The sequence below is a fragment of the Symphalangus syndactylus genome, chromosome 12 (assembly GCF_028878055.3).
Source record: "Symphalangus syndactylus isolate Jambi chromosome 12, NHGRI_mSymSyn1-v2.1_pri, whole genome shotgun sequence".
NCBI classification, from domain to species: domain Eukaryota; kingdom Metazoa; phylum Chordata; class Mammalia; order Primates; family Hylobatidae; genus Symphalangus; species Symphalangus syndactylus.
Genome location: NC_072441.2, coordinates 133,318,567 through 133,343,237, shown reverse-complemented (window position 1 = coordinate 133,343,237; position 24,671 = coordinate 133,318,567). Strand labels below are relative to the sequence as shown.

The 24,671-nt window shown below is 47.5% G+C and overlaps 1 protein-coding gene across 16 annotated transcripts in view; it reads right to left on the bottom strand.

Moving 5' to 3' along the window:
* The window catches only part of ERI3 (ERI1 exoribonuclease family member 3), a 133,351-nt gene that overhangs the window by 77,872 nt on the left and 30,808 nt on the right, over positions 1 to 24,671 (bottom strand). For all 16 annotated transcript variants that reach the window (XM_063627700.1, XM_063627705.1, XM_055255348.2 and 13 more), the window contains 3 exons: positions 19,105 to 19,221; positions 12,703 to 12,762; positions 7,895 to 7,986 (listed from right to left, as the gene is read on the bottom strand). In XM_063627700.1, the coding sequence (XP_063483770.1) occupies positions 7,895 to 7,986; positions 12,703 to 12,762; positions 19,105 to 19,221 (269 nt within the window). The remainder of the gene's footprint in view (positions 1 to 7,894; positions 7,987 to 12,702; positions 12,763 to 19,104; positions 19,222 to 24,671) is intronic.

Below are 24,671 nucleotides of genomic sequence, written 5' to 3'. Positions count from 1 at the left end.
AGACACAGGTCGGGTGCGGTGTCTCATGCCTGTAATCTCAGCACTTTGGGAGGCCAAGGCAGGCAGACTGCTTGAGCTCAGGAGTTCAAGACCAGCCTGGGCAACATGGTAAAACCCCGTCTCCACAAAAAAAAAAATACAAAAACTAGCTGGGCGCAGTGGCACGTGCCTATAGTCCCAGCTACTCGGAAGGTTGGGGTGAGAGGATGACTTGAGCCCAAGGAGGTAGAAGTTGCAGTAAGCCAAAATCACAGCACTGAACTCTAGCCTGGGTGAAAGAAGTCAGACACAAAAGAGTATGCCTTGCATGATTCCATTTATACGAAAGCCAACAATAGGTAAAAACTAACCAAAACTAACAGAAGTCAGAACAGTGGTTAATTGGCAAGGGGAAGGCATCACTGACTGGGAAGAGGCACCAGGGAACTTTCTGGGGTGATGAAAAAGGTTCTTGATCTTGACCTGGGTGGTAGTTCCCTAGGTGTATACTTGTATAAAAATATACTGAGCTATATACTTCACATTTGTATATTTATGCATCTGTACCTATTTCATACCTTAATTTTTTTTTTAAGAGACAGGATCTTACTCTGTTGTCCAGGCTAGAGTACAGTGGCACAATCACGGTTCATTGCAGCCTCAAACTCCTGGGATCAAGCAATCCTCCAGCCTCAGCCTCCTGAGTAGCTAGGATTATAGGCATGTGCCACCACACCAGGTTATTTTTTATTTTTATTTTTATTTTTAATAGAAACAGGGCCTTGCTACCCCAGGCTGGTCTCAAACTCCTGGACTCAAACAATGCTGCTTCAGCCTCCCAAAGCACTGGGATTCCAGGTGTGGGCCACTGTACCAGACCTCAATTTTTTTAAAGACCCAAAAACAAGCTGATATTCAAAAAGGGTTTTAAAAAAACACAGATCTAAACAATATCTCATAGAAAGGAAAATATTTTCCAGGAGCACCAGTGGTTCCTTCTTGGAGCTTGGGAAAAAAAGGTCTTCCTGTCTTCACTCTCTATCTGACAGAAGTCAGAAAGGCCCAAGCAAATGGGCCTAGGAAGTGAGAAATGTTCAAAACACAAAAGGGTAGAGCCCGGGTCCCCCACCTAGGAGGTTGTGGCCTGGTGGGAAGCTGCATGGAACCTCTATTCCATGACAGGTGAGCTATAGGAAAGCAGAGATAGGTCATACAGTCCAGCCAGGTGCCCAGCTGGTTCTGAGGCCCTCTGAAGCAGCCTGTCTGTTGGATTCCGCCACAGAACACAGAACCAGACTTCCAAAGAGTGCCCTGAAGAGCCACCAACATAGGATCCAATTTGTCTTCCTGACAAACCAGGCAGAGACTGGCTGAGTTAGCCCAACTCTGGGCTAAGGTGAAAGTCTCAGAACATACAGCCCCTCCAGCCAGCAAGGAGGAGGTGATAAGACTCTCATCCATGGTCAAGGGGAGAGCCTCATATCAAATCCAGGGCCAGAAGCAAGGCAGCAACACTTGCTTCTGGACCAGTTAAGCAGTAAAGAACCACTCAGTTATCAACTCAGGCCAAAGCATGAGGCTCCTACTGCCTTGAACATCTCGAAGCCTGATCAGTCATTAAGCAAGTATCTTTATCTTTTATCAGGGTTTTCACTGAGCAGAATTTCCATTCCAGGGGTTCCTATAATCACTACAATGATTTAGACCCTCTGACACCTTCCTAGTGGGTAAGGAAATGAGGTTGCCACTGGGTTTCCACCCTACAGCCTAGAAGCGCCCAGAAAGTAAAACGCCAGAGGCCCTGTCTGCCACGGAGAGGTTGGTGCTTGTTGATCAGACAGCAGAGCTTGTCTCCCAGTCCCCATTGAGGCACGAAGTCCTTCCAGAGCAGAGCAACTATCCCAAACTCAGGCTCTGAGGGAAGGACATGGGGGGAGACGCCTGTTGACTTGCAGCTCCAGGATCACATGGATAAGTGTGAAGGGAGCCAAGGGTGGGAACCAGAAGAGATGCTTTGGCTCCACAGAAACCTGCTCCTACCCTCAGGCCTGCATCTAGGAAATGGTTAATCCCCAGCCAAGCCCACCATCAGGAGCCCCTTTAGTGCCAGTTCTGGGCCCGGGGACATGTGCAGGAGGGGGCTTTCATGTTTGTGAGTAGGCTAGCCCCAGGGGCATCAGGCAGAGGCGGAGCACCCCTCCCTCCTACAAGCCCAAAAACTCTCAGCCCAAGGAGCTGTCAGGCTAACGAGGCTACCCCACCACCACTCCATCTGAGCGTGGCAGGCTGCACTGCACGACTGGCTTCAGGTGGCTCTTCTTTAATTAATGGCATCCCAGGCTCTGCAGGGAGCTTCACCTCACAATGAATGGCCCTCTCTCATTAGAGGCAAGCCTGCCATGATGTATTCAGGGTGAAGGCCAGGATTCATTTCCCTGTCTGTGGGTTGGGGATGGGAGGGAGGGGAGAGGCAGCAGGGAGAGATTTATATCGAGTGACTTGGATTAGCTGCAGCTGAAACATGACCCCATCAACTCACGCTGCCTTCTTGGGGCTAACCCGGTGCACCTCTGCTGACGAGAGGGCTCTAGGGAAACTGAAGGGAGGGCAGAAGGTCTGGTTCCCATTCTCTCTGAGCTCAGACTACAACTCTAAGGCCCAGAATTCCTATACAACCTTCAGAACCTCCTCCCCCTGCCCCCACTGTGCACTGGGAGCCTGGGCTGATTCTGAGCCAACCTTACCCATCAAGAAACTTTTTATGGCCAGGAAGCTGACCCACTGCCCTCACGTCCACAGGACTGAGGCCCTGACTACAGCCTCAGTTGGCTTTTCTGCTTTTGTAGTAAGCAATACCCTCATTCCTTACCTCAGAGAAGGAGGCCACAACATAGTTTGCCCCCATAACTGCCACCTGGATAGGACCCAAATATGTTCTGCCACAGGGCATCTCAGACCTCACGCCACCCCACACTAGGGAAAAGGCTCCAGGCATCGGTCTGACACAAAAACATGCAATCACCTCCAGGGTGGGGAGGTTCTGGGCACACTATTCTCCTTCCCTCCACTACCCTGACCCACCCACTCCAATGGCTGAGCAGGAGGAATTGCAGTCTTCTAGGCAAAAGCAGAAATTGGGGCCTTTGGCTATCCAAATTTCCGATGTACTTCTCACAGACTTGGAAAGGTCACCCTGACTCTGCTAGCCACACAGGTGGTTGTAGGCCTAGGAGCTAGGTTGATTCAGACTGGTAGCAAACAGCACACAGCCCTACAAATTCCTCATGCAAATATCACAAAATTTGACTTTCAACTTTGCTTGTGCTTGGGAGAAAAATACTTCAGAACCTGCCCTCTTTCCATTCTCAGCCCCCTTAGAATGCCCAATTCACTAAGAGAGCGGGACGGTGGGCTTTCACCTGTCCCTGTCAGCCAATCAGAAGGCTGCCTGGCAGGCCTGCCGTGTCCCTAGGAAGGCCAGGCAATGCCCATCATCTGCACGCATTCACTCCATGTCATCCATGCTTCTTCCTGGCCCTTGTGGAGGAGCATTCATATCTCTTTCCTTCCCTACTCAGAAAGAGATGTAGCTCAGTTCCGCTTTGCTAAGCCCTATTTGGCAATATGTCTAAACACACGCAAACTTAATTAGTTCAGGAGGGGAGCCCAAGCGCTTGCAATGACAGATAAAAGTAATGGGAAATGAGACGAGTCAGGACTGGCAGGGAGTTCTTACTCAAGCCCCTTCCCCCAGCAGGCTGCTAATCAAAGGTGATGCAGCTCAGTGCTGGTACCAACTGGTACACCTGTGGGCAAGGGGCAATGGTGCGATGCCCGTTGAGAAAAAGATTGGAAGACATCAGCATACAGAGGATAGTTGAAGCTATGGCAAAGATGAGATCACTCTGGTAAGTGTGAATGTGTAGAATAAACAGAAAAGACAACCAGGATAGAGATCAAAGAAACACCACTATTTAAGAAACACCAACATGAAAAAAAGGAAGGAAACAAGTATTAATATCTACCCAAGTGACTGAGGAGGAGAAGCCAGAGAAACAGAAAACATGACAAAAGTACAGATAAAGATGGTTTCAAGAAGATTGAAGTAGTCAGCTGTTCAGCAATGCCAAGAGGACTCAGCCTGACCCGCAGCAAGCACATCACTAGGCCACCCTTCCAGCCATCTTCCACATCCCCACAGGACGGTCACTACCCCACAGTGCTCGCCCAGGTGCATGGTTCCATCATGGCACCTTTCACTCCAGGTAGCGGCAGTCTCTTCAGTGGTCTTGACCGCTTGACAGCGGCCTCGAAGAAACCTCAGTAGCCCCTGCTGAGTGCATGCTCCCCATCTCCAACAGTGATAGTGTAATCTGGGCAAGTATCTTTCCATCTCCAGACCTCCTAAAACCTGAAGTGAACTCCAGGTCCACACCTGCAGAGCACAGCCAGAATGTAGTATGCACACCCCAGCAAGAAGGCAGGGGAAAAAAAGGAAGTCAAATGCCTGCATTTATGTGTTCAACCTCTCTCCTCCCTCCAGGGGGAGGAAAACTTCCTGCTCCAAAACTGAGGCTGAGCCTAGGTGAGGGTCCTCTCACCAGACTCTGAGCAGGCCCCTGGCCCCTATTCCACCAGAGAACAGCATCTGATTCTCCTACCCTCTCTAAAGGGGCCTCTTCCCAGACTGCACTAAGGGCCAGGGCCTCCCTCAGGTTAGCTCTTTCCCTCCAGTCTTTCCCTCTTCTCAATCTTCCTTCTTCTCAGACTCACGGCCCACTGGGAAAGCCTCTAGTCTAGGTTCTCAGCCATGCTGTGCTATATGGCTGGTGAACCTGGATCTTCAAGCTACAGGCTAAAATCTAAGTTCCTCAAGTGGGTGCCTGTGCAGGTGTCCCTTCTCAGTCTACACCAGCACTAACCCCACCACCATACCAAAGATGGAGCCCTTTGAAAGAGGCACTTTCTACCTGGGCAAGCAGAGAAACAACACCAAACCCTATGGGAAGCTTCAAGAAACACCAGGCAAGGCAAAGAAAAAGTGGGTCACGTAGGGAAAGCAAGCTGACCAAGAGCCAGACCCACAACAAGTGTTGTTTCTTGAAAAAATTGAGAGGGGAAATTAAATCCACACCACTAAATAAAAACTCGCCTTAGCAGCATCTGTGACTACACATCAAAGCCCACGTAAACTTGGAGAATCAACTCATCTGGCTTTGACAAAAGATGGACATAAAATGATTTGTCAGGATGGGAGCAGATTTCTTTTCTCCAGTGGGATTTATGCTGCCACTTCAGTTCCCATTTCTCAGTGCCCCACTTATCAGCCCGTTTCCAACAAAAGTGATGTGAAGCTGCTGAGGGGAGAAGGGGAGGAGGAGGTAAGGACAGCAATGAGAAGGAAACACGGCTTCCGGAAACTAGAGTGTGAAACGAAAATGTTTGCTGAATTCCTAAGACTTAGTTAAATCTGAAAATGGATGTCAAAATAAGAAGTAAGCCACAGACCAACAAGTTGTGAGTGTCAATTTAACACCACCCTTGTCAGGCTCATCTGCAGCCTTTACCGGGCGCATAAAAAAGTGATGGCTCTGACGAGAGCCATCTGACGAGCCTCTGCCGAGGTTCCAGGAACACCGATTAGCTGTGCGCTGTCACGCAGCACTACTTAGGTTTCCTCTCCGGCTGTTTTTATTTTGTTACACATTTAATTAAGAGCCTTCCCAGCAGTTATGCAGAGACCTGCTTATAAGAGGCAGCCACAGAGCTCCCTCCCCCAAGCCCTGCCACCTGCTTCCTTTCTGAAAACCCTTTTCTGAAGCTTCATCAGCCTTCCCAGTCCAAACCCAAACCAGTCCACAAAGTCTGCCCTACCCATCTCTTTTGGAAACTACACGGTCTTAGAATTCAATTCTGTCTAGCTACACGTCTTTAGCTCTCTGAGCCACAGGGGTTTTTGGTTTGTTTCACCTATAAAAGAAAGACAATACCACCACCCACCAGAGATGGTAGTCAGAAGGTGTGGATGTGGTAAGGTATGCGCTCATTAAAACTTGGCTTCCTTTCAATATATGGTTGGGTTCCACAACTCAATCTCTTTTCTTGATGATATCATTTTTCAGGAAGAGGCAGGGTAATCTCCTGGGTCACCAACACCTGTCCAGGGCCCACTGTGCTCCAGAACAGGCCAGACCAAAAGAAGACAGCACCCTCTGAAATTCCCTCTCCATATCATGGGGAGACCAACTCCAAGCTTATAGTCTCCAACCTCATGCATGGGAAAGTTTTCATATACACATATACGTACACATCGTGCACAGTTAAAGTAGAAGATTCTGAAATGTGTGTGTTTGGAAGGTGAAGATGCCAAAGAGAGAACAACACTGGATGAAGGGAGTCCCGGTGAGGCTACCTGGAGGAAGTGGACCTCTGGACTGGGCCAAAGGGCCTTCCTCCTGGGCCATATGAACTCCAGAATTCTGGGTATCAGCCTGAAACTGGCCCCACCTTGAGTAGCTTCTCTTGGGCTACAGAGATCCACGTTAAGTCCCTTCCTTGCTTTAAGTACTCAAAGCTGCCCGGGACGCCATTAACAAGAACAAGAGTCTTCTTCTTCCACTCCTTCTCCATGGACTTCTCCTCTGATTCATATCTGCTTCTAGTCCCAGCCTGTACAACTTCCCTGACAAAGAGATGTCATGTGGGAATATAGAGACCCTCTGGAGTAAACCAAGAGGGGTGCAGTCAGTTTGTGTACACACCTGATGGGTGTGGGAGATGAGGTCTCTGTGTGCTCACGTGATTTGGGCCTTTTCTTCCTCCTGTCTCACCTAGAAAGTTGGGGTCCAATAGCAGGCTTGACACCCACCTGGGCACATAACTTCACGTCAATGCCCAGCATCCACAAGGCTTACAAAGGGCCTTGGTGAGGAGATGACACCTGATATGGTAGAAAATGTTACTGCAGAGCTACTACACCACACCCCTCACCAACATCCCACTTTATGCTCAAAAGTTCAAACACACACACACACAGACACACACACAGAATACTTGCTGCTACCTTCAGTCACAATGAACACAGAGGTAATTGATTCTATGACTCCTCAGCAAACAGTGCCCCCACCACCTCCATCCCACTTCAGTTCCCTGGGGGCCATCTGAATCCCTCATGGAGTTCATGAGGGCAGACAAGATGCACAAGTGTCAACCCAGCAAAGGAACCGGTTTTGTCTTCCATAACCGGGACAGGATCAGGAGACAAAGGTAAAAAAGCAGTGGGGACAAAGGAGGAAAGAGGAGGCTGGTGATGTGGGCAGCTTCCCAGAGCAGCTCTCTCTCATCCCACCACTGGGCTCCCAGTTGGATCACCAGGGTCTTGCAGGCCAGATAAAGGGGCAGCATAGTATAATAGTTAAGAGCAAGGACCTGAGTTTGAATCCTGGCTCTGTGTGTCCTTTGGTAAATTACTTAACCTTTCTGTACCTTTACTTCCTCAACTATAAAATAGGAAGAATAATAATGCCTACTTTATATGGTTGACAAATAAGTTACTGTATTTCATTACATAGTAAACATGGTATTTGGCTTAAAATCTTTTTTTCCAAGACACTCTTTTAAATCCTCCCTTCCAGGGCAATAACACACAGCCCCAGCAATCGGAAGGGCTGTCATGAGCAGTGAGACCTGGCAAAGGCAGGAAGGCCCCAACCATCCAGGCAGGCCCTTGACTTGCCCACACCCTGCTCCAGAGAGGCAGAAGGCAGGGCTCCCAACCCTCTTCTATCCCTGATAGCCTCAAAGACCTGAAGAATCCCTGACCCAGCTGCCTTGTAGACATTTAAGCCTCCAAAAGGCAAGACCTGGTCCCACAGATTCCAAGCCCTGCCAGCAAAGTAGCCCTTCTCATACTCACATGACTTTTAAGTCCCAGTCTCCACAGGTGACAAAAATTGACTTGACGTTTGGATCTAAGAGGCCTTCCTTCGCCATCCACTCATCGACCCTCTGAAAAGTACACAAGAACAAATGAGATTTTCCTTTTTTTTTTTCCCTGAGCCTGTGAAGAGCCACAACAGCAAAACACAGATAAGCTGCTTGTAATCAGAGCAGGAGAAAATTGTAATCTTATCCAGCCATGGCCCCACTGTGGGCTCTCAGGCTTGGCTCAGAACCACAGAGGCATTTGGAAGACAAACCCTTAAGAAGATCCTGCAGCCCGAGTGTGTAGCCGGAGGGAGCCCCTGCACTCGTCTATTGCCTGGCAGCCTGCTCCAGATCCCAGCAGATCAGTCCGAATACCTTGCTCTGACTTGGCTGTTCCTCTCATTGGTCCCCTGGCCCAGCACAGACAGGCTGTTGTCCTGGGGCATGAGAACAGGGTAGTAGGAGGCCACAAACAGGGGCTCCAACCCACAGCTTCACTCATTCATTTATTTGTTTTACTCTTCTACCAAATGTTTATTAACCAAACTTACAAATTTGGTTATTCACCAAATGAAGGTGACGAACATTTTCACCTTAAGAGGCCCCTTTACTGGACCGGAGCCCCATCCTGACACCTGGGACAGTGCTGCCTGCTCCAGCTGCTAAAAGTTCAAAACTGGCCCCCAACTTCGTATTTCTCCTCTTCATGGTTGAGGATTCAAATTCAGCAGAATATTTTGAAGGCTGAGCTCAATTTCTACACAGGGAGAAAAACTGCTCCTAAACACTCTAAATCTTTCTTTCCCTTCATCCCTTTGTTCAGTTTATTTGTGCTCACACTGGAAATTCAAATACTAAAATCAGTATACAACAAGAGAAATATCATAAACAATTCAAGACTGGGTGAGGTGGCTCAGGCCTGTAATCCCAGCACTTTGAGAGGCAGATGCAGGTGGATCGCTTGAGGCCGGGAATTTGAGACCAGCCTGGTTAACATGGCAAAACCCTATCTGTACTAAAAATACAAAAATTAGCTGGGCGTGGTGGTGCACGCCTGTAATCCCAGCTACTTGGGAGGCTGAGGCAGAAGAATTGCCTGGGCCTGGGAGGTGGAGGTTGCAGTGAGCTGAGATCACACCACTGCACTCCAGCCTGGGTGACAGAGCGAGACTCTGTAAAAAATAAATACATAATAAATAAAAAGAATTCATGAAGCATTGCCTATTTTTCAGAAGACCCCAGGCATGGAGAGGGAGTCACACCACTGCTTCTACCCATGCAAGAGATGTCACCCAGGCTGGAGTGCAGTGGCGCGATCTCGGCTCACTGCAAGCTCCGCCTCCCGGGTTCACGCCATTCTCCTGCCTCAGCCTCCCGAGTAGCTGGGACTACAGGCGCCCGCCACCATGCCTGGCTAATTTTTGTATTTTTAGTAGAGACGGTGTTTCACTATGTTAGCCAGGATAGTCTTGATCTCCTGACCTCGTGATCCGCCCGCCTCAGCCTCCCAAAGTGCTGGGATTACAGGCGTGAGCCACCGCACCCGGCCAAGAGATTATTTTTTAAGGCTATCTCACGTAGTCATTAAAAATGCAGGATTGCATTTTTAATCCAGACACATCTGGATTCCAACCCTTCAACCCTCGGCTATTCCATATCCTGGCTGTGTCACTGATGAGGAGTCATTTAAAAGTCATGTAACCTCTCTGAACCTCAGTTTCCTTCATCTATAAAACCTTACACAGAGTTGTTCTGAGAATTAAATGTGATAATGTTTTAAGTGCCTACCACAAAACAGGTAGTAGGCTGAGAACGGGAGAAAGGCAGATCATCATACCAGCACTGGAGACGTGACCACAGTGCTACAGGACCAAGAAGAGGAAGTGGCTAGCCCTACCTTTCACAGGGAAAGGAGTCAGAAAAGGCTTCACAAAGAAGATAATTGAACTAGGAGCCTGACATGGTGGAACATAGTAGAGAATACTACAGGTAGAGGCAAAGGTACATGTGCAATAATTTTGTATTTGAAGCAAGTACCTGTTTAATGTCTGCCTTCCCTGCCAATATAAGTACCACGAAGGCAGGAACTCTGTCTTACTCACTGCCTTAATCTCTCATTCAGCACAGGATCTACTCAAGAGATATTTGCTGACTGACTGAAAACATGAGTAGGTAAAAGTTTAGGGTGACTGAAGTCCACAGTATACAGAAAGAAAGGACAGAGGCTGGAGGACTAGGTTAGGCCAGACTGTGAAGGGCCTCATGTGCTCAGCAGGAAATAGAGAGCCCATGGGTATCTTTAAGTATCTTAAGTAAGATTACTTCTAGCAGGTATAGGCTGGCTCCCTGGATACCTCTGAGATGCTAGAGGCCTGGCCCATGCTAAAGTCATCCTTGACTAAGGCCAAGGATCCTACCTAGTTCCGTGGCTATAGCAGCCCTACCAACCAGAATGTCAGAGCTGCTCCCCGGTACCAGACGATGCAGACCATGTGGTCTAAACCCTCTTTACAGTCTGTACACCAGACAATCCTCCTCAGCCAAAGAATCTTCCCAAAAGATAAATTCTGGATCTTCCACTGCTAAATGGTCTGTCTCCTCTGGCCCAACTCCTTGCATGTATGTGCATGCGTGCGCACGTGCACACACACACACGTACATGAATCCTTTCCCCAGGGTCACCTAAGAAAAGAGGTAAGGTGAAACTAGGGCTCCCTAAATCAGCATAATCTCTCCTAAGCTCACTGTTTTATATCCCCAAGTTAAGTGCCCCATATACTAGAGGGGCTCCCCAGTGCCCCAACTCCTGCACAGTGAAAGAGAGAGCAAGACACAACAGGAGGCCACATTCAGCAAAACTGGGCCCTTATCACAGGAAGCACTCAACACTCACTGGGGTCCCTGGAAGCTTAGGACCCAGGCCATTCGCTTGCATGGCAGCTATTCAGTGAGCACTTTTTACCATGAGTCAGGTAAACATCTAGCTGGCTGCCTGCTAAGGGCCTTGGTTCGGACAAGAAATGAGCTCTTTATCTCCATAACCAACTCAGGACTAATGAGATGAAGCAGAGCCCGGTCTGGGTCTCCTAGTCCTGCCAGAAACTCTCTATTCAGGCTGATAACTAGGAATTTTCCCTCCTTACCCACAAAGTATGTAGAAGTAGCAGAAAGTAGCTTCCTGGGTGAGACTCAGAATTCTTTGAGCACCCTGCTCCAGGGCTGGCCTAGGGTTAGCAGGGAGTTGCCTCCTCAAGACCACATCTTCTCCTCGACTGGGGCCACTGAGAAAAAAAACCCATAACCTCAACAGTCCTGGTTTGCTGCTAGCCCAGAGCAAGTATCTTCCTCCAGGATCCCAGCTACAGATGTTCCAGGAAAAAGGTGCTTGTCTTCTGGCATCCCTCAGGAGCCAGGCCCTGGCTGGGGATGGCGGCTGGGACAGAGGAAAGAATGAGTTCCCTCTGTCTCAAGTCTGGTTTAACAGGGAGCAGTCCATGCTAAGGAGCTCCCTTGGTCACAGGAATGAATCTCTTCAAAAAAAGATGGTCAATATGGCTGGGAAGCATCTCAGAGCTCATCTTATCTTCTCCCAATCTACTGCAGGTACCCAAACTCTGACCCCCAACCAGACTGGTCACAGCCTGGGTTCCCACACTCCCAGGGACAGGAAATACACTCTGCCACTGAGGTGAGCCTAAACTTGCCTCTCTGACCCTGGCTCCATCCTTGGGGGCCCCACGAAATTCAATCTGCATCTCTCTCCTCCATGGGACAGGATCTCTCGGCTAAAAAAAGGTATCTTGCCCTGCTCCCTGCCACTACGCTACTTCCTCTAGGCTGCACACCTCCAGTGCAGATGTGCCCTGCTATTCCTGCAGATATTCTACTTTCTCCTATGCTTTGATAAGGTCTGAGCTTTGGCTTTATTGGTCTTAAAAAATAAATAAAGCACCTAATGAGATCCACAGGCTTTTCCTCTTCTCCCCTCCCCCTATAGAGAAAGACATGGGAGGGAGACCTTCTCCCCCTGTGAAAACCTCCAGGCCAGAGGAGGGTGGGAGACAAGCTAAGACCAAACACTGCCCTTCCTTATTCTCTCGGGCTACAGCGCAAGAAACAGCATCTTAACCTTTTCTAGCTCCCCGAGGAGAACATCCTAGAAGTGTGGTCTCTGCCAAGGGTTTTAAAGTCTTTAATTTGATTTCCCTCACATAGGCAATTGTTGTAATTATTCTGATTAGGAATCATTACCCAGTGCAGCCTCTGCACCCGACAGGCACAATGCATCCAGCGGCAAGCTGCAGTGGGGCAGGCGGGCCCAGCCACAGCTCCTGGAGGAGCTCTCAGCAAACAAAAGCCATCGATGGGGAGTTCTGGGTGAGTTAATGAAGTGCTCACATGCCACAAGAAGCCAACGCTAAAGCTAAACAAAAACACCTCCAGTCCCCGGGGCTAGTCCCACAGTAGCAAGCTCAGCTTCCCTACTCCCCAGCCCACCCAGCATAGGCTACCCCAGAGCCAGCCAGCACAGGGCCATAGGCCAGGAAGGGGTGGGGGCCCCTCTGCCCGACTCCTGGCAGCACTGGGACATCTTGTCAGAAACCCTGACGGGAACAGCTGGAGATGACAGATCAATGGTTCAATACTCTCAACAGCATGTCACTGATGTGACAGCAAATGTTATTCTAATCAAGCCATAATCATAGTCAAATTACACGGCTACATTCTCAGGAGGGGAGGGAGAGAAAGGCAGCAGGAAGGGGTCAGAGGTCAGGAATTAAAGGTCACTCAACCTACCTCCAGCACTTGCTGCAGGCTTGGCTGACCATCCACCATGGCTTGAATAATCCCAGTGAGCTGAAAGGAAAGAGAAATAGCCGATGGGTAGAAAACCAGGGTGAAGGGACTCAAGGCTGAACAGGACCCTTTCGTTTCTGTTTTTCTCCTTCTGCTGTAAAGGGCTCTGATCTGGCACTGCTTTAGGTTCAGAGCCCAACTAGAAGACTTGGGAATAAAGTCCCAGGACCCAGGACACAATGTGTGCTTCTCCCATAAAATCCTGCCCTGAGATGGGTGTACACATACACATGCTGACCACAAGGCGTGTTCTCACACCTGTTTTAGCTTTCAGTTTGCAAACAAATTGATGTTACATGTCTTTTGTATTCAATAGGCTCAATAACTTCCCACAATTACAGTCTCAAGTAAATTCAGCTCCTAGCTTCACGGAAGTTCCTGTAAAACTTGGGGAGTGCTCATACAGGACAGGCACACTTGGCTTCAAGTCCACCCCTTCTCTGAGCCTCAATATCCAGCACCGCCCCCTCCCACTCCCTAACACCTTCCCTAACATCCATGAAGTCCCACAGGCTCCTATCCTTCACCCTGCATACATGCGCCATCAATATGAACTAGCCAAGCAAGAGACAGAGTCATCTTTAACCAATGGGGAAACTAAGACAAAAAGGCCTAATGTTCAGACTATGACCTAGAGAATTTCTGACTCGGGCCTATGCTCCACCTAGGTCAGGCCTGGGTTCAAACAAGCTTGTTGTTTTGCTTTGTTTTGGTTTGGTTTAAAGTAAAAATATCCCTCAGGCATAGACTGGCGATAGATTGCCTACAAGGATCTGAGGGCATGAGGCCCCCATGTCCTGGACACCAACTGGAAATCACCACCCCCAGCATGTCCCTGGCTACTTCCAGAAAGAGCAGTATCTCAGACTTGCTTGGAAACTTCTTTTTTTTAAAGTGTGTTGGGGGGGCGGAGATTAAACTCCAATTAAACTATAATTATACTTAATGAATACCAAATACCCAACTCACAGAAATTGCTGGCTCTTAGAGGTAAGGTTATTTTCTCATGGTGACTTACATGGAATGGTAATATACACCTTTTAGGGAGAAATTTTCATTTTAAAAACGCTGAGCTCCTCTAGGTGGGTTTCTGTAGTTCATCAAGTCATTATTAGGTGGTATTTTAAGGAAGTGTAAGGACACAGCCACTCTATTTTATATTCCAGAAACCGTTTTTATATTAATCTGTATTTTAATTGGGTAACAGCTGCTGCCTACAGACTTCCCATGGTCTAAAAGGAAAATAAATTAGAAAGATTAACTACACTGTTGTTTCGCAAAGCTTTAACCCACAGCATGCCCACCCGGCTGGCACCTCCACACCCTTTCCTTGCTTGGAAGACCAAAGAACTGCCCAGTAGAGGGAGGGCCTGAGTCAAAGAGAAGAAAAGACAGTCCACTAAGGGCTGGGGGGCTGGGAATGGGGAAGTGCCCTGGGCCAGCAACTTCAATAATCTTGGAGTACAAAGGACTCCTCCTTTTATTTAGTCAACAACTATTCATAGAAAGCCTACTACGGGCTGGGCCGCATTACTGGAACTAGAGATCCGGCAGTGAAGAAAAATGTAAAAACTCTGCCCTCATGGAATACGTGTTCTCAGCAGCCCCCTCCTACACCCAGCCCCAACTAGTACCCAGAGCCTCTACAACTTCCAGAGCCACAAACTGAGTAGGCAGTTGTCCTGTTTTGCCTCAGGCATGAAGGGACCAAAGAGAGTCAGGAGGAGGCTTATTACCAACCCCAGATTAGTGACAGACACCCACAGGCCCACCGCTGCCCGTTCTGGTCCAGCTTCTCTCCTGTTAAGCCTAGGGCTTAGACACATCTTCAGGCCTGGCTGGAGCTGAGGCTCAAGATCAGGACAATCCTGGAAAAGGTGGACCACAGCCACTCTCACTTCTTACAAAGCTCCAGGGTCCAAATGTTAGTCTTGTGTCTGGTCTGAGTTTCAGGGGGCAAGGTTAGGTCCACTCCTTCTCTTGGCTCCCACCAAGGGTCTCTCAAATGAGCTGAATGCCAAGGGCTTCAAGAAAGTCTCACTCACACAGGAAAGCAATGCACCCTTACCAAGAGCCCTCCCTCCCTGGAGATAAGGCTTAGGTCAGCACCTGTGTGTACCCCATAAGCCCCTGCCCTGGGCCCCAGGAAAATCACTGATGTGGGGCAAGAAAATCACTACACCAAAATGGAAAACCAGGGTGCTGCTCCAGTGTTCTGCTGCAGGATGCCTCACTGCAGACTAAACCCAACTCTCCCACCTGGAGCTGGGGAAATGGAGCTCCAACATCCTCGGGCCTTCACAAACTCCACTCCAGTGCTCAGTGATCCTAGAATCATCACCATGCTTCCCAGACAACAGCCATTTTCATTTGTGGCCCAGGAAAGCATGGCTCACAGCTGAGCTCCTCAAGGATTTGCATTTAGCCCCCAGAGACACAGGGGCTTGAGCAGTTGGCTCAGCTAGACAAAGCCTTCTCAGGGAAGGCCTCAGGCTCCTGTATTAATCCCTCCAAGGATGGACCACCCCTTATCAGCTCTGCCAAGGCACTGGACAAAGAAGGGATGAAATTAAAGTTAGTTCTGGGCTGGGCATGATGGCTCGGCCTGCAATCCCAGCCCTTTGGGAGGCTAAGGCAGGAGTACTGCTTGAGCCCAAGAATTTGAGACCAGCCTAGGCAACATAGGGAGACCCCATCTTTTTTTTTTTTTTTTTTAAGTAAAAATTAGTTCCTCTACCTGATACTAATGACCTATGAGACACCTGTAAGGCTTATACAGGATGCTATGAGGGAACGAGACAATTTTATCAAATTAATACTGGGAAGTTCTATCTTAGGCCTAACTTAAATCCTTCATGTTACAATTTAAGCCCAGTCCCACTTGGGTTAATACATGTTTGTAAAAAGCTTTCACTCCTCACAACGAAAGGTACTAGAGCAAAGCCAAGTATTATTAAGCTGAGAACCAGGGCTCACAGGCTAAACAGAGCTCAGAGACCTTAGCCACTTAAAGCAGGAGAGGTGAGAGGAAGAATTAATGTGTGCTCTGTGGCTCCTTTCAATGAGGGATTACAGATTAACTCCCACTTCTCCAGACTCAGAAACCACAAGGCAAGGGGCTTTTGACCCTGACTGATAACATGGCTGGTTACTGAGATCCCCTACCCTCACAAGGGCTTTGTCCAGGAATGAGCTGGCTTCATCATAAACACTAGCAACTGCAGGAAGCAGCCCAGGAAACTCAGTGCCAATAGCATGTCAGCATCCAGCGCTTTCTCCTTTCACAGTTTATCTCCAACACAATCGTATTCTGACACCAAGACAGTTTGTTGATTACATAAGCACTTGTCTCTGGTGTGCAATCTGATAATCGGACCCACTCTTCTCTTCAGACAAAGAGACCAATAAATCTCACCCTTTATAAGTACAGGTGCAAGACAAAGCCCTTTACTGGCATTTAGCAAAATGAGTATTTCTCTAGTTTTTTTTTTTTTTTCATAACAACAACAAAAAGAAGACATGGTTAGGGACTGTGCAGCAGCTCAGCTGCTAGAGACAGAGACTTGATGAACTGGAGCAGATTCTAGAGGTCACAGGGAAAGGGCTCAGGAAGGAATGAAACACATCCCATCCTATCTCTGTCAGAACCATGTCTCCAGACCAACTCTCAACTGAAACTAAGAAGGGACCTCAAGAAGGGTACTAACACATTCCTAATATGAAGCAGTAAGAGTCTCTCTGTGTGTGCTAGAGACTCGTTCAAAGTGGAATCCTTCTTTCTACTGTCCAGCACTGAGCCTGCTTCTCTCCCCAAGCATGTGCCCATGTGTGTGCACATGTCATATGCATGTTTGTGCACGCGCACACACACACACACACACACACTGGGGTTAAGAACTTCTTGTGCACAAGAGAGAAAATCCTGCCAGAGGAACTACTTAAGTATAATCTGGAGGTTTGGGACTGGTCCTCACACTTACTAATGAGAGATTTTCTCTGGTTGGAATGACCTCCATCCCTACCCGCAAAAGGCACCGACTGCCAGGTTGGATGAGGTGTCAGAATGATAGCCCCTATCCTGTGTCTATGCCTCTCGGAGATACAATTCCATCTGGTACGGAGACAGGGCAAAATTTATATGATCTGAGGTTTTCCAAACAAGACTTTACTTACTTACTCAAAATAACAAGTCAGCAGTACAGTTGTTTTTGGGAGAGACAGAAAATAACTCCTTGACAATATTCATTCATTTAAGGAACATGTATCAAGTGTTTACTTGGTAGCAGACCCTAATGATGGGATGGAGATGGATCAGGTCTAGTTTCTTCCCTCAAAGAAATTATAGCCTAGTGAAGAGACAGATAAATAATTATAGTATAAAGTATCTGATCAGTTCTATGTTGGAATAAGCACAACTCAATCTGGGGATCAGGGAAGGTGACCCTAAGCAGAGTCCTGGAGGTCAAGCAAGAGTTGGCGGGGACAGTGGGAACTCTGTGCAGGCAGGAGGACCATCATGTGAAAAGACAGACTGTAAGAGGGCAACCTCTGGGTGAGGGGAGCTAGGTGGGAGACGAAGCAGAGAGATATGAGGCTGGCCAAAAAAGGATGGACAAGATCATGGCGAGTTTTGAGCTCTGGAAACCTGAGACAAAATGGCAGACCCAGTGCCTACAGAAAAACCACATGTTCACTTTTAGAACAGCCTTCATAATAAAATCCCAACTACCACTCCTACTCCCTTCCAAATTATGTATGTGCATCCTTGGGTGAAGCTTTCTAGAAAGAAGAAACTGTTCATCATAGTCTCACAATCCCTCCTCCCATCCCCACAAAAAGTAGCAGCAGCAGCCTTACTCTAAAAGAAGTCCCTCTTCTTCCGACACGCTCAAGCATCCACTCCTGCCCGGGGTCCAGCTCCAGCAGAATACTGTTCCATTCCTAAACAGGTAGCAAACTTACCAAAATTTGGGCCTGCCTGTCTACGTAAGGACAAGAGGACATTAGCCTTTCAAGGCCAGTGGAGGGCTCAGGTAACTGGCTGGCTTAAAGGAAGTCTTTCCTTCCCTTCGCATAAGCAAGGGGATTTTCATCATCATTAAAATGGTGATTTTTCAGAAAGGGCAGAAAAGTCAGATTAGCGCCCCCTGGTGGTACAGGTAAATCCCAGGGGAAAGGGGAAAACCCAGCAGAGGAAGGAGAAAACCAGAACCCAACATCATTAGTTGGAATAACAAAAGGCTTAAGAGGCTAGGCGCCTTGGCAGATGGATGCCTGCAACAAAAGCCCCACCTGGGTCAGCTGGCAAACACTGGCATCGAATTCAGGAGCAACCTCGAGACCTCCTATCTGGGCTAAGTCAGCCTCAGGGCCCACCAGGGTCAAACAGGCTCGTCCTCAGCCTTCTCACCAAGGAGACTGTTTGGGATAACTCAAGAACACTTTTCCACCTATTTCATTCACATGTAGAAGATAGGTCTCTAAATGAAGGCACAAAGTCTCTAATGTACCTCAGCCCCAGATTCTTAAAAGATTCTCATCACCCCTGCTACCACACATTCTTAACCCCTGACTGCACCACAGCCTGTTGGCCACCACTGAGTGCATTACATGACATGTCACAGGGAAAAGTAGCCACCGAAGGCTTCACACAGTTCTGGGAGTTAGAACTTGCAGGGGCTCCTCCCCTCTGCCAATGGCTCTTTTGAGCCTCCAGCAAGCATCAAAATCTGTTAGGCCCAGTTTCTCAATCTGTAAAATGGGATCAATACTAGCCTGCTGACAAGGAGGCCAAGTACAGTACCCACCTAGGATAAGGAGATTTCAGCCTTGGCCAGCCAGGTCTCATGCTTCACTTAGACCACTCTTCTCTTCCCTCGGTGACAGAATGTACCTCTGACAAACTCAACCTACGCTTCACACAGGACCACTTTACAGAAGGACAGAGTAACAATGCCAGAAAGCTAAGAAGGCCCGAACATAACCCTGCCTTCCAAGTGGCTGAAATCTTTACCTCTTGCCAAGGGGCCCTAAGGGAAATTGAACTGGGAAGAACTTGAACCCCAGAAATGCCATTCTGCTCCTGGTCTCCAAGTGCCGGTCACCAGGAAGGGATGCTGGGGAAGCAGGGGTAGACTAAGCCACTGCTCTCCCAGGGTCCCCAATAACAACAGTGACCTGAGTGGAGTAGCAGACTTTATAAAACCTAACTGCTAGGTCTAGTGTGCACTTGCCTTAAGCATTGATAAGCCCTATGCTTTCTCTAAGTGGCTATACAGAGCACCATGGGATTCCAAAATTCCCCTCCCAGCAGCCCTTGCTGCCCACTTCCAGGGCCCTTACCTCTGTACAGAATGGGGTAAGCTGTGGATGGACTACAGGCTGGACATACATGTGAAAGGTAGACTCAATCTCCATGGTCCGGCCATTTAGCTTTAGGATGGGGAACTCGATGATTTCCTGGAGTGCCAAAGATACAGAAAAGGAAAAATAAGTTATTGTAATCAACCATTTCCAACAGTAGCTCCAAGTCAACAAAGAATGAGTGTTTTGGGTTCATTAGCTCCTGCCAGGCCACACCCAAGATTGAGTGAGACGGCACCAGCAGTTACAATCCTAACCTTCCCACTGCTAGTATCTTCATAGGTTCCAGGGACTGGACACAGCCCTCATCCCCACTGTTTCTGGAAATGGGAAGGAAGACAGTGGTATCATCTGCCCCAGTGTCTCCAACTGGTTCTCTAGCACAGGCTTGCTAACTTGAGCCCCTAAGAATACGCCCTTCTTTCTCTTGCCCAGGTCCCTGTCCTGAAATGGGTCTGATCTCCTGCCATATAGACAACCAGCCGTCAGACCAATGCATAGATTTCCTTGTATGAAGTTTGAACCAAGCTGGTAAGTTTCTTCATTAGTTATTTTTCAAAAAAAGATAAAAAATAAAGCCAAAGGGGATCCCAAAGAGAAGGAGAAAAGTGAGTAACAGTAATAGGAGCTAGCGCCTCCCACCTTTCTTTCAGGCAGCACACACTCCCTCTATACCACCAGCCCAATCGCTTAGCTAGCCTTTCCCAGTCCACTGAAACATAATGGAAGAGAAGGAGGAGGAGTGACAATTTGTTTGGTGTCTCTAAGATTAATTTGTCTCCGCTATTTAATAGAGATGCACAGCACCAAGGTCCTGGTGTGCAAACAGGCTTGCAGAACGCTGGCTGTGCAGCACGCCTCATACATCGCTCCTGGGAAGGGAGGAACGTACCAGAGCGGCGAGAGGGCAGGAGAGAGCACATGCGTATCAGAGAGAAGAGGGAAAGCAAGGAGAGAGAATAAAAAAAATTATTGCTTTTTAATATTCAAAAACAGTTTGCAAAATTTAATCAAAGCAGAGGAAAAGCTAACATTTTTACCACTTTGACATTTTTATTAGCGCTTTCATAAATTTTTAAAACATGAATGGAATTAGTTTACAACACACAAAAAAACTGCCCTGAAAACATCTGGAAGAGACAAATAGGAAATAATAAAAAATAAATAAATAAAAGCAAAATTCTGTGAGTAAAATTAGCATGTGGAAAGGGCCTCCACTGCAGAGAGAAAGAAAGGGGGCTCTGCCCATTCAGTGGCCCCAATAGTCAGCTCCAGCAGCACCCCTTCCCCAGGTCCTTCATTCTGGAGACCTTTCCAGTATCATTAAAATCAAGGTAAACTGGTTCTCTCCAGAGACAGCCTGGAGAAGCAACACGAAACAGATGACACCTGACTGCGCTTAGGAAATTAATGGGTGGGAAAACACAAGGAGAAATGGTCAATCTCCTTGATGTCCCAGGAAAGCCTGGTATCCTCCCCGCAAAACATACCCACTAATATTGGGCTTGGTTTTAAAGCATCTATTTCAATCCAACACGTCAGGACCGAAAACCAAATCAAGTCAGTCAGACTTCATGCCAGAGAGATTCAAAGATTCTGGTTGCCTTGTCTCCATGGGCTGATCTCCAAAGATGAGGAAGCTGACAGGAGCTTATTCCCAGAGACAGAAAGGGCAAAATGGCTGCAAGGCTGAGGCAGAGGGGAAAGAAGGGAGGTCCAGGCTGCTGCTTAGACCAGGTAATACCTCTCCTCCCAAGGTGAAGAGAGGGGGACACTCTTTTCCCAATTCCCTGGACCTTCTGTTCCCCATGAAGCATTACATACAGAGTAAACGGGGGTTTGGAACTGAATAACAAAATCGAACACACACCAAAAAAATACACATTGGTCCCCCTGCAAAATCAGGTATCCAGGATTCCAAGAGCCAACTCTGAGGTGTGGCCCATGAGTTAGGCTCATCTGACTCCTGATTTTTCTGATGTGTCCTTCCTCTTCCCTAAGTAGAAGAAACACTTCCTCAACAGAAAGAGCTCTATAGCCTGGTGAGTTTGGCTGCCCTGGTGTCTAAGGAAACAAATATAGCCAGCTCCTCACTAACAATGTTAGCTGGGCCCACAATGAAATTTAACCTGTGACACAACTGTACTTTTCATTTAAACTTTCATTTGGAGAGCAGCAGTGTTTGGAGACCTACAGTTTGTCCTGCTAATAAAGACAAGTGTTGGGACCTTTAAGGATGCCATTCATCTTTGGCTTTTTATTAAATTCAATTTTCTTAAGCCCATGATACATTATGAAATTAGGAGTTGACATTCCTCTGGAAATAAAAATATCTATCAAACATAAATAGAAAAAAACCCTCTATTACCAAGAATTTATGGCTTAAAGTTGATCTCTTTCCACTTTTTTACAAGCACATGGTTTGTTTTAGATATCCAAAATGCTATTATAGATCTAGGATTTCACTAGTATTTATTATAAAATAGTATGCACTTCAGCTTCCACTCTGACCAGCACCAAGTCAGCATCCCCAGCAGACTCTCTGGAAACTTGGCCTTTGGGTTTCCCCATTGCAGCAAGTAACAGCAAATATTGCAGCTCAATATTCAAACTTTCCTGATGTTAGCTTCCTCACCCATAGGGAAATGGGGCCAACTAAGTGCTGAAACTCAGTGCCATGCTCCCGGAGAGGAAGAACAAGCCAGACTCGGATCCATGCAATAAAAAAAAAAAAAAAAGGAGGGGGGTAGGCCCCTGAAATTCCCAGGGGGCCTAGACCCAAGGCCCAGGACACATCAAATTGGGCCTATTATAAACATATCTCTGATAATGCCAGCTCATCAGCCAAGCCTTCTCCCCAAGACCAAGAAGAGGTGGTTTCAAGGGCCAGTCTCAAAACGTGACTTTGCACGGGCCCTTCCTCCACAACATGAGGAGCTGTTGTTAACAATGAGCCTACACACTGGCATATTCACCTGAGCCACTGAGGATGCAAAAGAGAAGCTTCTAAGAAAAGACTCTCTGAGAAATTAGAGCAGCAAGGACCTCACTGAGGTACTTCTCACCTTCCTATATCGCCCAGCCAGTACTTCCATACTTCCCAGAACTCAAAATACTGGCCCAAACAGCCCAGTAGTGGGAGAGGTGCCCCAATCTGCACCAAGTTGGCACAACTCTGCAGCCAGGGCACCTGAAGCATGACAAACATTTTGAAGATTTTTAGCTGATAATAATCAGAGATGGAACCCCAACACTACAGGTTAGTGGCATTAATCCCAACACAAAGATTTGTGACAATGTGCCCAAGTGCCAGCCTCTATGTCCAGTTGCTCAGATAATGAAACTGTTATTCCTGACCCTGACCTTTTCTCTCAGCCAATTTAATCATTCCCCTAGGAAGAGGTTTATTTCAGAAACAGTTTTGTGTCAAAGTAGCACCAGGAAGGAAGGAAGGACCAGTGTATTTACCAGCCCTCTTTCCCTATCCTAATAATAGCTTTACAATTCTTTGCCTTTGTATGCCATTTGCATTCAATTAAACTACCTGAGTGCCTACTTTGTGTAGGATATCAGACAGGGGCTGGAGCAGGACTAGAGAAAAGATGTAGTCTCCACTTTGGAGAAGTGCATGGACTATGAGTGGAAAACATAGGCAAACAAAGAACAGTACACTGTGATAAAGACCTTAGTGGAGGGACGTACACAGTGTTACGTTTTTCCATTCACAAAAGTGTAGTTTCACATACATTTTCTTATTTTACCCTCCTTAATCATGGGAGACAGGTTACATAATCATCACCATCACCATCTTCAGGTCGTAAATCAATACTATTAAGCATCTACTATTCACCAGGCAGGGGCTGGCTGTAGACACAGAGATGAATACAATGAAAGGTGGCTCCTCTCTCTGAGATGCTCAAGTGTGGGCAAAGGGTGAAGAGGAGCTGGCCTCCAATGCTCTCCAAGACATGTGGAAAATGCAATCATTTTATTCCATTTATTGTTTACTACGTGGCAGATACTGTGCTAATAGGAAGGATCTCATTTAATCCTCCTAACTCATGAGGTGGGAATCATAGTCATCCCTATTTCACAAATAAACTAAGGCCCGAAGATGTTAACTCACTTGCTCACACTTACACTGCCTGTTAGGGACAGAGCTGGAACTCCAAAAGGGGAAAATGAGAATGAGACTTAAAAGGAGTAGGACTAGCAGCTTTCAAAATATGAAGGGTCAAGAAAGATCTGGTTCTCTTAGTCTAAAAGGCTATCCTGTAGAGAACTCAAGTCTACTATCTCCTAGAAAGAGAGGCTGCTCTCAAATTTTAAGAGCAATGAATGTAGACTATCTAGGCAGAAAAGTTCTAGAGGTTTGCTACTGAAAAGACTCCACCATGGCTGCAGTAACACAGATGGCACAGATGGCATCAGGGAAGGCAGGAACCATGTGCCTTCAGTGTGATCTCCAGCACCTAATTCCTATGCTGGCACACAGGCTTCACTCTCTCAACTTTTGTTGTGTAAACATATGAAAGGGCTGCTAAGTGGAGGAGACAAGCCAAAGGCCTGGCTGTACCTGAAGACACAAAACTCTCCGCAGAATCAGAGAGGGGAAATGATCTGCCTAAGATGTCAAAGATGGTCAGTGGTACAGCCAGGATTCAAACTCAGATATCTAACAGTTCAAAGCACTTTCTACTAGATCTACTCTCATCTCTAAGTGGTTTCCTCCCTGAACTACTATAAACCACCAAATCCCAGTCTTACCTAGGGTAATCAACTGTTTTGTTGATCAGGACCACGGGTTTCCTGCAACATAGACTCTTTTTTTTTTTTTTTTTTTTTTTTTTGAGACGGAGTCTCGCTCTGTCGCCCAGGCTGGGATGCAGTGGCGCGATCTTGGCTCACTGCAAGCTCCGCCTCCCGGGTTCACGCCATTCTCCTGCCTCAGCCTCCCGAGTAGCTGGGACTACAGGAGCCCGCCACCACATCCAGCTAATTTTTTTGTGCATTTAGTAGAGACGGGGTTTCACCATGTTAGCCAGGATGGTCTCGATCTCCTGACCTCGTGATCCACCCACCTCAGCCTCCCAAAGTGTTGGGATTACAGGCGTGAGCCACCACGCCCGGCCAACATGGACTTTCAATGCTAACACTGAAACACCATTCACAAACTATCTACAGCACTGGGCTGTCTGCCAGTGGTGGATGAAAACTGGCCATAACTTAACAGCTAAGAACAAAAGCCTCAGAATTGGGATTTTTCAAATATCCAAGGTTCCAAACCTATTGTACCTACTGTCTCCCTCAATATTGTCCCTGCAAATCTTTTGTTTTTTGAGGAGAGAGAAGACAGAAACAAAAAGGAAGCACCAAACAAGCATTCATCTACCTTGTAAAATGGGTTGGAGCAGAGATTTTAAACCCAGCTTTTTTTTTTTTTTTTTTTTTTGAGTCGGAGTCTCACTCTGTCACTCAGGCTGCAGTGCAATGGCACAATCTCCGGCTCAATGCAACCTCCGCCTCCCAGGTTCAAGCAATTCTCC